The 13,977-nt window shown below is 43.5% G+C and overlaps 1 protein-coding gene across 2 annotated transcripts in view; it reads right to left on the bottom strand.

Annotated features, from left to right (window-relative positions):
• Positions 1-13,977, bottom strand: part of LOC119014972 (neuronal membrane glycoprotein M6-b-like) — a 43,614-nt gene that overhangs the window by 8,727 nt on the left and 20,910 nt on the right. For both annotated transcript variants that reach the window (XM_037090447.1, XM_037090446.1), the window contains exons 2-4: positions 1,863-2,049; positions 824-983; positions 142-310 (exon numbers count right to left, since the gene is read on the bottom strand). In XM_037090447.1, coding sequence (XP_036946342.1) covers positions 142-310; positions 824-983; positions 1,863-2,049 — 516 coding nt within the window. The remainder of the gene's footprint in view (positions 1-141; positions 311-823; positions 984-1,862; positions 2,050-13,977) is intronic.

Raw genomic sequence — 13,977 nt, forward strand, 5'->3', positions numbered from 1 at the left:
GTCCTGCTCCTGCCCACCTGATCCAGTTAGACCATAATGGAAGTGTGTCACCCTTAATTAGATCAGGTGTGTAGAGGCAGAGCAGGAGTGAAAGTATAAAGGACATGGTGGCCTCGATGTCTTCGAGCGCGGGCGACTCACCGTACTGCCTGACGTCCACGCAGATGGAGTCAGGAGAGGTGATGTTGGCGTCAGGAGATCTCATGGCGGCGCAGGTAGTCCACATGTTAAAGAAGAGGAACACAGGTATTGCCGTGAAGCCAAAGATGGCAAGGAAGGCCAGGAAGAGGATGTAGGTCAGGAACATGAACTGAAGAAAGGAGGAGGGAAGAAAGAAAAGAGAGAGAAAAGTTTTGAGTTGAATTAAAGGAAAATAGGTTAATATTATTCCTCAACGACCTCAACCCGCCACCACACACACATTCACATGCAGAGTCTGCTTTCGAGCTAATGTTACCGGACATCTGCAGCAATTAGAATAATCAGGCTACAAAGGACAAAGTGTGCCAGAGTTTCCCTCAAGGGCTCGAGTGTTTGTGGGTGTGTGTGTCTTTCTTTCTTATGCATCTGTTTGTAGTTGTTGAACGCGTAGTGGAGGTGTGTGTGTGTGTGTGTGTGTGTGATTCAGCCCCTGCAACACTTTCATGATGACCCTAGTCCCAGCTTGTGAAACAACACGACTTAATTTTCTGTGCCTTTAAACAAATTAAAGCAAGAACATTATAAAAGGTGATTAAAATCTCATTTAGAGGCTTTACTTCAGAGTCTAACTGGGTCAGTGGGCGTGATGATTTGCGGTAGTTGTCTGTGTGTGTGGACGTACGAAGGCGGTGATGCAGCGTCCGCAGACGGTGGTCTTGAAGTCGCTCTGCAGCTCCTTCTTGATGGCGCTGGTGGTGTAAAAGCCCTCGGCCAGCAGGATGATGGCGTAGACGAAGAAGAAGGAGGCGATGCCGTAGATGATGTACTGAAAGATCTGGATTCTGGAGGCACACAGAAAAGAAAGTACAGAGTAAATAAAAAGTGATGCTCGGAAACGTCAGTGGAGTTGTTGCAGTTGTAAATGATGGCTAACATTCAATGTATATGACCAGAAACTTTTCAAGGCTAACGTTAGCCAACTTTAGCTAAAGTAAGATGGGTAGCTTTAACTTTTTAGATATGACCAGCAACTGATGATGGCTGAGGTTAGCTAGCTTTAAATACATATTTCCTGTATCTTATGCCAGCTAACGTTAGCAAACTTTAGTCAAAATACAACAAGTATATTATACGTAATGTTGGCTGAATTTACTGAGAAGTAACTTGTAGCTTCTGATAGCTGATGTTAGCGGACTTTATCAGTTTTCTAACCGCAGGCTGCTCTGCTTAAGATGGTTGCACATTGTAAATCTTCTAAATTTACATTTAGAAATCTTTTTTTCCAGTGTATTTTTAATAGTTTTTCATTGGGAATCAATCTTTGCTATGACAGTATGAATCATTCAGACTGAAATGCAGCTTTTGGGAATCTCTTTGACGGATGTTATGTCGTAAACGCCTCCTCCTCTATAGCTATACTCTGTAAATGCTTCCTCACTTGAGTTAGGAGACCTTCTATAGTTTTAGGGTGTTCTGAATTATGGCAGACAATGTAGGCGGCTCTCCTCGACAGATTTAATAACTGCAGTGGTAGTATACTCACTGCTGTTTCTGAGCTTTCTACTCAAACTATTAATGGTGCCAAGAGCTCATCAATGATTCATCTTTGCCTACAAGGACGTTAGGCTCCTTTCACTCTCTAAATATTACCAGGACGTCTTATTCCATCATGTTTTTTAGTGCTGTATTGCTTAAAGAATAGTGCAATGGCAGCGACTTACACCATGGCGAGGGTGGCGTGGTCGGTGGTGACCCTGGAGAAGTGGTTCTCCAGCATGGTCAGGGTGCCGGTCAGCGCCACGTGGCCGCAGCCGCAGAACAGCGCCACGCCTGAGAAGCAGAGGATGGTGGCCACCAGCGAGGCGTAGGGCACTCCGCCCAGACACTTGATGCAGCACTCGAAGCATCCTGCAAAAGGGGGGAGACAGCAAGAGGAGGAGGGTTGACCCACTGATACAAAGACAACCACCGCTCTGCGGGAACAAACCACAAACCAAGATGAAGCGAAAAAATGGAGCAGGCTGCAGCAAAATAACACATAACGCGGCTCGGGCGCCTCTGATGATGACACTCACTGCAACGCCTCTGGTCCACTGCTGTTTTATAGTTACTGTGCAGAAAACCTGCGTGGACGTTCACTCCGACAAGTGGAGAACGACACTTCTCCCTGTCAAGCTTGTTTTGCTGCTAATCATAGCATCTTTCACAGTTGGTGTGTGTTCGCTTGGAGCTCAGCTGGGGGCGCTGAATATTACATGGAAACTTACATTGCATGCTCTCATCCTGCTCCAAGAAACGACTCCCCCTTTTTGTCTTTAAAGTAACGTTTCAGAAGCTTTTTTGTGTGTTTTTTGACCAGAACGCATGAATAACTCATGATCGAATCCTAAATAAATGAATTTTAAATAAATGACTAGCCATTTATTTTCTAGGGCATCAGAGGAGGGACAGTTTTGATTTGGGTTGAACCTCTACAACACTGGAGGTACAGTTTTTTACCGCTGCAGATCAATGTGAGATGTTTTTGCTTCATTTATTCTCGCTTTCAGAGCTTTTTTAAACACAATGCAAATCACAAGTGTGTGTGTGCACATTTCCATCTCCGTTCTTGTCTTTCACAACTCGACAAAGATGACGACCGGTGGAAGAATCATCCCTCGCGCCTGAGTGGATTCTACACGACGATGCTGATAAATTAGTAAATTTGTTTTCCATTAACCGCGGGGCCGCGTGAAGCCTCCCGAGTGGATGGCGAGCTACGTTGGGATGCAGGTACGGGTTCTGCTCCCATCACAGCCGAGAGGATGAAAAGGATGGAAAATAACACATTGTATTGAGCACAAGAGTCGCATCTTATATAACACCCGCTTTAAAAATAGCTCCTCCGGCAAAGCAGGAAGTTACTCTGAAAGAGAAAAAAGGCAAAATGAACTGTCTTGTGTGTATGTGTGTGTGTGCCATTTTGCTGTTTCCATGACAACGTGCTCCAATTGGCAAATCTGAAGGCATCAATATTTAATCTTTCAGAAGTTTGCTGAATCTAAACATTTCTATTTGTAAAAAGCCTCAAATGCACGTTTGACCGTAACACACATCTGTCAGAGCCGTTACTCTACTTCCATTCTCGTTTCGATCGAGCACTCAGGCTGGGAGTGAAGCTCATGGATGTTTTTTTTTTTTTTATTGACGAGTTTTTAAAAGAGCTGATTCATTTCAGCAACGCTGAGGCAAAGACAGAATCATTGATAGCAGGACTCCTGGGAGAAGTCTGTTGGCTCACCGCTTTGGTCCATAGTGAAACTTCTCATCAACTATTAAAAGGATTTCCATGAATAATAGTAGAGACGTTCCTAGTTTTTGAGGCGATGAATCCTCCTGAGTTTGGTGATCCCCCTCGACTTCTCCTGGAGCGCTGAAGTTGACCTTTGTGATTTGGACTTATCATGGCCATCACCATCTTGGTTTTTTCGAGCCAGAAGTGACCATTTTTTGGAGGACACGCTGGGGTAGAAACTTTTTTACCACAACCTGAAATAAATCCGGCTTTATCGTCGATTTTACACACCACGCTATATTGAAGGCCTAGTGACTGAGACTACATCCTCATTAGGAAACTGTTAACTGAGGTAATAAGTCAAGAAATAGAGTCATTTTCTAATAAACTCACATTCAGCCACACTCCTTTTGAAACCAGTGGCACCACGCTGCCGCATGTGGCAACTAGCTTCAGTTTTCTTTCAGACCCTGGAGCTCAGTCCTTTTTTTTTTTTTAAAGTCAACGGTCACAACAGAGAAAGAACTGTATTATTCTGTTCACTTCTGGTGCCCCGATTTGTTTCTGACCTCGCCGTGGGGGTCGTAATGGAAAAACCCTTCCTCCTCTTCATGTCTGAGTGAATAAAAAAAAAAAAACTCAAGCCATAAATCTAAGATGCAACTGCTCCGACTCCTGCTGAAGACTCCGTGTTGCGTAACCGAGCGGAGGCCCGTTGCATAATAGATCCAAATCCTATTAATGTTAATGAAGGAAGCGGGGCTGATGGAGAGGTGGAGCTGATAAGGCTGGATGGTTCTAAAATCCCAAGCTGAGAAACAGGCCGGGGCTCTGGGGGGAAGAGGAGGAGGAGGAGGGCAGCGATGGACTCGGTGGTCGACACAATGATGACCGGGAGGCTGTTTAAAAAGCTGCTCTGCACCGACACTCCACCCGGCTATAAAAGGTCAATCTCAACAGGTAGTTCAGTGAGTTAGTCCACCTGCCTTTTTCTATTCAGGGAAGAGAATAAAACCTGCCATGGAGATGTGATTATCCTCTTTCTTTATATGCAAATCAAGAGTTTCCAGGTGACGTTATCTCGCCGCTCGTGGACTTCGACTAAACCTCCTTTTCAGAGCGGAGATTCGCTCGGTTGTTTTTAAGAAGACTGGTATTTAAGCCTAAAATCATTTCCGCTGTTAACTCTATCTCCTCCCCAGCCTGCATTCTGCTTCACGGTTGAATTGACAGGTTTTTCTTTTAAACACCGGAGTGGGGGGGCGCCCCTCGTCTGGTCCCGCCCGTGGCTACGACTGTTTGTCAGCCTCGGTTTTTTAAAGTGCGCTAATGGGAAACAGACAGGCCGGAGTGGTCAGCTCCAGCCGGCCCCTAATGGAAATCAATGGACTATTCATTAGAGGAGAATTTAGGTGACACGCCGAGGCCGGGGCCATCGCTCTCGTTTTATACCTCGCTGCATCTCGCTACCTCCGGTCTCCCTCTTTGAAATACGACTGCGTGCCCACGTCGCGCTTACAGTGAGCCAGCTGGAGTTAATCGTTTAGACAGTATGTTACGCTCCCGCGACGACGCTGTATCGTATATCATCTCGGCAAATCTCAGGCCGAGGACGATGCATCAGGTAGCAAGAACGTGTTTTTTAACAGGGAAACATCAGCCTGCCAATATTAAAATGAACAAATGATTCAGGAATTTTTCTGTTCATTTAGTCGAGCAACGGAACAGCAAATCATTTGACGGACAAGAGCTGCAATTAAGGATTAACATCCCCCGCTGTCGAAGCTTGTTCTCCTTCCAAAGGCGGCCAAAGGAAAATGTCCCAACGCTTAATTTTGGATTTCAAGCTGACGGTGACAGCAAAGCAAGATAATGACAATAGATTCATCCTCTTTTTGTTTTTTGCACTAACAAAGACAAAAAAGGAGGGATGAGAGAGGAAGACGGTGGAAAAAACTGAGAAGGAGTGAACGCGAGGGAGGGAAAAGGGAAAGCAGAGGTGAACGGAGAGGAAGACCGAGCAGGAGATCGATAGGAAGCGGGCCGAGGAATAAAGGGAAGAGGAGAAGGAGGTGAAGAAAAGAGGCAGAGTGAGCGAGGAAGAACAGAGAAAAAGAACAGAGAGAGAGAAAGTGCAAGCGAAAGGCAGCTCTTGGCCCCAGGGCCGGCAAATAGCAGTTGCCATAGAAACGCGTTACCCACGACCCAGTTCAGCGGTAGCGGAGTCCTTCGCCACCGCCACACACACACACACACACACACACACTCATACTCACTGACACAGAGTGATGCAACCTGAACCAAGACCTAAAGATTTGGCGCTAAACAACAAAAAATGACAAACACAGAACAGGAAGTGAACATGATGATCAGAACTATAGAAACAAAGTATCTCAAATCCATATTCTGCCGGTTCAGGCTTCAGGAAGTGGGTCAAACGGATATTTTATTGTATGACATCGTGTGATGAACGAGAGATAAACGTGCAGAGAGATTTTACGTTAACGGATCTGAATGAATACACGAGAACGTGATGCCGACCGTTGATATGCAACAAATACATCCATGTTGGATTTCAGACAGGAAAGTAAAGATTTTCTACCTCTCAGCAACTTCAGATTAAGCCCTCTGATCCTAAACCCAGATTATTCCATCCCCAGTGTATCTGTGAATTCATTCTGTTGTTGATGAAGTGATGATCAGTGAAGGTTTCAACCATTTGTTTCTACAGTAGATCCAGTTATCTATAGTTTTCATTGAGACATAAAACCTCCATGACTTGTGTTTCTTGTTTGACATGTCATCACCATCATCACCATCTATTAATTTACACATCCAGAAGATACAGATCAACATTAGCATTCATTTAAACTCTTGTCTGAGTCCACCTGATGTATATCGGTACAAAGCAATGAAAACATCGGTACAAAGCAATGAAAACATCTAGCTCTATGGCTCCTTAATGCTCCAATTTGTTCACCGACTTGTCCCCACATTATTTAGCCTGCCATTTGCTGCTGAACAGGTTGTGAAAATTAGGTTGAGCCAAATTCTTTTTTTGTTTTGTTTTTTGTCTCCAACATCTTCAGAGTGACGTATCTGCCTCTTTCGCTGCTAAACTCTGTTAGCTATTTGGTGCTGCAAAAACAGTTTACTGTGGGTTTATCTAAATTATTTTGCCATGAAAGGGAACTGAAAAAAAGTGAAATAGCGAGCTGTGAGACCAAAACATTGATGATACCGTAGGAGCTCTAAGTTTAGGTTACAGTCACCCATACAAGTTTTTTTTAGGATTAAATCCTTATACTCTATTCAATCAGTTTAAAAAGTGATTATGCCGTTGCAGTGACGTTAATGATTTGATAAAAGCTGTGTGTCTTTGTATCCACCGTCTCCTCATATTTACTCATCATTTACTCATCATCATTTTAACAGGTTTTGTGTCTTAGTAGTTTGTGTCAATACAAAACCTCCATTTGGATTTGTCCTATTTCTATCAACTCCATATTCCAAGCTTCTAATTGGACAGTATGTTCGATTGAAAGACGACGTGGCGCAGAGTCGTCACGGCTGGAGACAGAACTCGACATCCTTTGTGATTACGCTCCACTTCCTGTCAATCACCTGACACCCACGGCATGAAGTGACGAGTGTTTGCCATAAATAATCCCTTAATTACACGTCGTCTTGCGGACTTTAGTGCTTACGGTGTTGTGTAGTGTTTGCATTTTCAAAACAGCTTTAAGATTCAAGTACAGCATGCATTATAAAATAAGCAAGGTGAATATAAACTGACAACTCGGAGTGACTGTATTCTCTTTTAGGCTCAGCTTTCATCCGTCATCTCTCGATGATAATGCCCAAATTTATATGCTGTTTTTCTCTGAATCTATCGATTTCCTTGACTAAACTGTGAGAAAAAAAAGGAGACGGACGATTACATCGACTGTCCTGGGAGCTAATAATTCGCCATAAACTGCACAAACCAGTGGCAGAGCATGATTATGGCCAACTGTTTCGTACGCACAGTGCATCTGCCAAGAATAACAGCGTTAATAAAGCTTTGTGAATATTTCAGTGGCCGGTCTGCTCCCTGCCTGCGGCTCTATTCCAATTTAGAAGTGCTGTATTCATTATGGGGCAATTTCCTCACAGTGCATTATGGGTAGATTCCCACAAGAGCTGAGGGCGACCTCGGAGGGAGAGAGAGATTTTATTTTAAGTTTGTTCTTTTGTGCTTTTCTGTTGTTAATTTTATTTCACAATGGTTTTAAATGTGTCCCGTGTCAATAAAGCCGCCTTAAATAGAACTGCAGCTGAATCGAGAAAGAGAGGATTGTGGGAAAGTGGAGGAAAAAGCGATGGAGGGAGGAGGGTGGATGTGTGTGTCTCCACTGGTTCAGATGAAAAGGAAGAACCCATCTGTTTGACGGCAGCAGACTTGAACCACGACAACACTCACAGAAACTCGTAACCTCGTAACTTCAGCTCGGGGAGATTTCCGTCGCTCCGCTCGCTCCAAGCTTTTATGAAAACCTTTTAAAAAAAATCGTGACAGAACATCAAAAGCCGTCTCCGCCACGAAGTCAAAAACAAAGCTGTATTTCTTTAGACAATAATTATGTTTTATTACAAGTTGTTTTTGACTTGTTTTTCTCATTGTTCTATCAGTTGTGACACCAACGTAATTGCTTAAATCTGGAGACTTAGCGACACCAGCGCAACAATGACGAGCAGGCAAAGGAAACATCTGAACATGAGGGGAGCAGACTCGAGATGTGGCCAACAATCCCTCATAGCATCTAACAATTCATGAACCTGATGGTCAGGTCCTCATTTACTGGTTAATTGATGTCTCACGTTTGCTCGTTTTTTTTCTGACCGACAGCAGCAGCTGCAGTCCTCCATCAGCGTCCACACGTGATGCATTCAGGCGCAGGACCAAGTGAAGGTCATATGCATTTTGGCAGCGCTCAGAGCCCGATACACAGTCACTGTAGTGACAGACAAAACGTGGAAGACAATATACACGAGGTATGAAAACAGCTCTCTGGTCACGTGTAAAATGCCAGCTGTTGAGCCTATTGATGAGGTAGAACTGATCCGTTAGTTGTATGTGAACAAACAACTTAAGGATGTGTCCCAAATCAGAAGCTTCTCACTCCCAACTCATCAAATGAGGCAGCTGGGTCACGTTGTACCCTCTGGAATCTGCTTTGCCCGATGCGGTCACATAAGGTAAGACTTTCAAAATAAAGCTTGCTGACAGATAATTCACATGCAATGACACAGTATGACTTTTGGACTGTTCGATGTTCTGTGATGGTGCAGTTTGGTGAGGTTTATGTGTCAAAACTACTATGTAACCTAATTTGTCGTACGTTGCCTCACATCAGTCTTTTTTTTTTTTTAAACCATTTTTTTGGCCTTTTACGGCTTTATTAGATAGGTCAGCCCAGGTCCACTACAAGAAGCCTCGGTACATGGGACGCCACTCTACCAACCGAGCTAAGCGGCGCTCCCTCACGTCAGTCTTTACTCTAGGTCACACAAGGACTTGAAACTTGATATTGACAAATCTTTTATCAGTTAATGATTTTACCCTCCTTTGTTTTGTCTTCCAAACGTGTCTGGCTAATCTGGAAAGTGTGTTTTTAACCAGATGATCATCTGACTGCTGGTGTTTCCTGCCCCGAATACACAATTGTTGGATATGCCGAGTCGCCTTTTGCAACTTGTAATTCATCGCCAGAGTTCACATGAAGAAAATACTTTCGCAATGCACCTCTTTCCTCATCTGATACCCGACGCATTATCAAAGCAAAGACTGGCAGTAATGGGCTTGTTTAGGGCACTGATCAAGATGGACACAATACAGGTCAGAGGATGACGCCGGCCGCCGTCACTACTCCCGACCTTCTTCTCTGTTTTTTAAATATTTTTGTATCCAGTGGCACATAACTGACCTTAATCTTCTGTTTGTGTGAAACCCTTGCCTGTCTGGCTATATACAGCATCATGAATGCCACAAGGTCAGCATCGGTCCAGACGTAATTGAGCATGATGGACTGCACAACTCTTTTAAATCCTGTTCTCGGGCGCTCTGCTGCATGATCAATACTTTTTATCCCACTGATCTGCTGGATGTTGCTGCCCTCCATCCCTCTATCTCTTTTTCACAGCAGCCAATCTGGGGCTAGACTGTAACAGCTGGGTGAGGAACTCAATTCCCAAGACTCACAGCAAAACACACCCACTTACGTTAACTGTAAAAAAAATGCATACACAGATGGGGAACACACGAGACTCTACACACACGGACTCTTCGTCTGGTGCGAATTACAATCGGCTTGTTTGCACGTTTGCGTCTGAACCAAGCAGGTAATTATTGCAAAACACAGGAATTAATTTATATTCAAGCCCACCAGAGGAAAGGCAGCCTACATACGGCTGCATCATGCTCACACGCTCTCCTGAACATCAAATATTCACCTCTTCTCCGGGTGATTTAAGGTCCTTTTTGCATGTTTCTCTGTCTCTCAGATGCTGCCTGTGAGATGAAGTGCAGTGTGACACGCTTTCCCTACTGACCTGATGTTCTCTGCCGTGGTCCACCAGGATCAACAACACATGTGGGAGATTTGCAGCAGAGAGCAAGAGGCAATGATGAGATTTGACAAAATCAACAAAAGATTTTTGCTTTTACATGATGCATGTATAATCTAGTTGCTTACACCACAAAGACTCATTAATGAATATTTCTTTCTTATCAGAATAAACCATGTTGGTGTCTTTTAGTATTTGTTTAGCAATGATTAAAAAAGACAACTAGATATTGCTGCAAAAGTTGACAAATGTTAGCAAGATATGGTAGCCAACGTTAGCTATGTTAGCTAACATTAACAAAGTTTATAAATGGTGTATATTGTTGGCTAATGTTGGCAAGACATGGAAGCCAGTGTAAGCAAATGTCATGGTGACACGGTGGCTAAATGCAGGTAATGTTATCAAGGTAGCTGATGTTGGAAAAGCTTAGGTGGCCTTTAAGATTTTGACGTTGACTCGTCTTTAATTGACAGTCAGAATTATGTAACTTATCAAAAGCTTTTTCTCTTTATTTGGTGGAAATTAGTATCCATAGCCGACACGAACTGTTGTGCTCAAAAAAGTTTAGGGACAGCTGGCTTATCTTCAGGCAATCTCATTATTTGGAGTTTAATATCACACAATATGATGCAAGAAAGCTGTATTTGTGTCCTTTGGGGCTATTTTTTCATAATGAGGAGAGACCAATTAACAGCAGAATATCAAACAGGTTTATTTAAACCCGCCTGACTGCAGATCGCACAGACTTCACCTAAACTGAGATGGCAGATAGTCCACCGACCGCCTATGCAGTGTAGAAAGTGTCTTATCAGCTGTCTTTCTCGTTTCTAATCTTCTGCAATTCAGAAGCAGGATCACCTGTCCTGAGCTGCCGTCTGGCAGCTCAGTGGAGCGGAGTGAACGCTATTAGTTTGGGTCTTGTTCCACCAAAATGTAAAATGGCCCCCCTGGCCAGAAGTGCTCTGCCATTGAACTGAGTGGCTCTGCAGTTACGCAACCAACTTGGCTAATGTCACTTTGCCTGAGATGTCAAAGACGTTGGTGGCCCTCCCCTGGCCCCCCGCGCCTCTACTCCACCCTCCTCCCCCTGATGTGATTATGGAGATTCACTTTCCAGTAGCCTCAGGGGCTCGTGAACAGTGTGTGTGAGTGTGTGTGAGGCTGGCACAAGGGACCAGCAGATATGAGCTACTGCAGCACATTTACTGTAACACAGAAACACTTACTGTGGAGGCTGACTTCACATAATTTTTAATGATTATTCATTAAATATTAAGGAATTAACAACTAGAGTTTCATGATATATGTATAAATATATATAATGTAACACTTTTCTTTCGCTATTAAGTTGAAATATTAATTTGAGTCACCACCGCAAACCAAAAAACAAACCTTACATCATCAGAAATGATCTCATTAATAGTGTTACAGCAGGGCCAATCAGACCCCAGCCTGAAAGTGAGACACAGAGCGACCTACTCATCAAACGGGCCCAGTCATTTATCGATGTCAGCCGTGGCTAACGATGACGAGTGCTAATCGGAATCAGTCGTTTTTATGGGCCGTGGATGAGAGGAGCAGATTGGGCATCAGTGGGTGATGGAGGAAGGCCAGAGGAGGTTGGCATCTCTCAGGAACAAGGCATGCTGCGCCAACCTGCCACTTGCTGCTATTCATATACCGGCTGCAGACCGTGGTTCAAACATAGCAGTGCTGGAGGGTGATGCACTCAGATTATTGTCTTCAGATTCTTGCAATCTGTTGCTTCTGTCATGAATATTTTGCAATCAGTTCATTTAAAAAAAAAAAAAGTATTAATTAATCGTATAGTCCATAAAAGAGCCGATTATAGTATAAACATTTTCTCACTTCCCTAAAGCCTGAGGCGATGTCTTTAAATGTCTTTTTTTTTGAAGATTGAAGTGGCTAATGCAAGCTAACTTTATAAGGTGGCTGTTAGCTAATGTGGCTAATGTTAAATATAGTTAGCAAGCGAGCGATTTGATGGGGGATGGGGGTCCTGACTTGGCCTTGTATGCTAAGTATACCAAGAGCTTAAAGTTGCTAATGTTAGCTAACTTTAGACATTGTGGCTAATGTAAGTTAGCAGCAGGTTAAGGGGTACGGGGAGGGTGTGATCCCCCTTAGGAGCTAATAACCCAAATGCATCTCCCATGTTAATCTGCCATCTCTCTCCACTTGACTTGAGGTCAAAAATGGGTTGACTGCGGTCCGGATCTGGACCCAGACAGACACTTTTTCTTAAAGAACATCCTTTCTTTATATACAATAAATAAGCAGTTGCTTTTTGAAAAGCACTTTTTAAAGGGTTTTTCCGCAACTCTGTCAGCATCCGTGCAAAAAAGAAATGGCAACGAGACACATTCATGCTAAAAAATTGTTTGTTCTGTCGAACACACAGGCGGAGAAAGCAAATTTAAATATAAATGTGGCCGCAGCGTGGGGACAGAGAGGGCTGGACGTGAATGCAACGGCGTACCGCACGGTCTCACCCACACTCCTGCAAAAATAGAGCCTCATCCTTCAGTGCAAGCGAAGCACCGACACAGACATTCCCCTGAAACCACTCCTGGTCACTGACACGTAAACATACACAAGCATACACACACACACACACACACACACACACACACACACACACACACACACACACACACACACACATATCCAGATGGAGGCTGACAGCATGCTTTGGGCAAATGGCTTCAAATGAGGAACACATGAGCTTCTCCCTGTGTGACGGCTTTCACATGCTCCCGCAACCTCACACACCTCCGGGGCGAGAGGAGAATAGGGTGTGTGTGCATGAGTGTGTGTGTGTGTGTGTGTGTGTGTGGGAACGACAGATAAGGAGGAGAGTCGGTACAAGACAGAGAGGAGAAAGGAAAAGATGGAGAAGATGGCGAGGCGGACAAAAAGTGGATTGTGGCAGTTTGTTTAGCGGGGACAGAATCATGAGTGTGATAAATGTTTAAAAGCGTGTTTCCTTTTGGTTCGGATCCCTCTCACGCAAACTCGTCTGACCTGGAGACCACGCTGCATACCGTTCCCGTGATTTTTCTTTTGTTTGTCAACTATCAAAAATGTGGCCGCAACAGCAAGAATTATCACAATTATTATAATAACGCATCTGAAAGTCATCAGCAGGAGAAAAACAAGAGCGCACTTCAAGATTTGTGGTAAAAATTCTATTGTTTCCTCTCTGCAGCGTGATAACAGCTCCAACTTGTTTTATAGCTTATAAATCCTTTATTCTACTGTGTGTGGGAGCCTTTTTTTGTTTTCTTCATATCATCACTGAAAAAACCTGCCGTGAAGAGATGAAACTAGAGAGAGGGAGAGATTCAGCCAGAGTGAGGGGTGGTTATGTGTAACAAAGTCAAGTAGGAGATGGATGCCAGTAACAGCGAGTCTACGCATTCGAGTGTATGTGGGTGTGTGTGAGAGAAAATGTCCAAATCAGCTACTATTATAGTCAGTTTTCCTACGGATGTTAAAATGCATTTGTCCCGGACAGAACTTGGCATTTGTGTTTGGCAAATGGCAACCAGTGTAAAAATTTGGCGTCGTATACTTTACTTTGTTGAACATGTTAATGGATTTAAAGGAAATGTTCATCCAAAAATGAAAAATTCTGTCATTATCAATGGTTTTTGGAGTCCATAAAACATTTCTAGAGGTTCAAAAGGTGTAGCAGCATTCTCCGACACAACTGAAATATATGGCGACTTGTTTAAAAATGTTAAAAACTAATAAAGAACACATAAAATGGTTCTTTGACAGTTTGAACAGCGTAATCCAAGTTTCCAGTGAAGATTTCTATTCAATAAAGGCTGTAAATAACATCTTTGCAAATCCCAAATTGGGATCTTGTTGCAACATCTACAAGTTATTAAATATACAGCGAATGATGCTTGTTAGCATGGCTTAAAAAG

Source organism: Acanthopagrus latus, chromosome 24 (assembly GCF_904848185.1).
Source record: "Acanthopagrus latus isolate v.2019 chromosome 24, fAcaLat1.1, whole genome shotgun sequence".
Taxonomy (NCBI): domain Eukaryota; kingdom Metazoa; phylum Chordata; class Actinopteri; order Spariformes; family Sparidae; genus Acanthopagrus; species Acanthopagrus latus.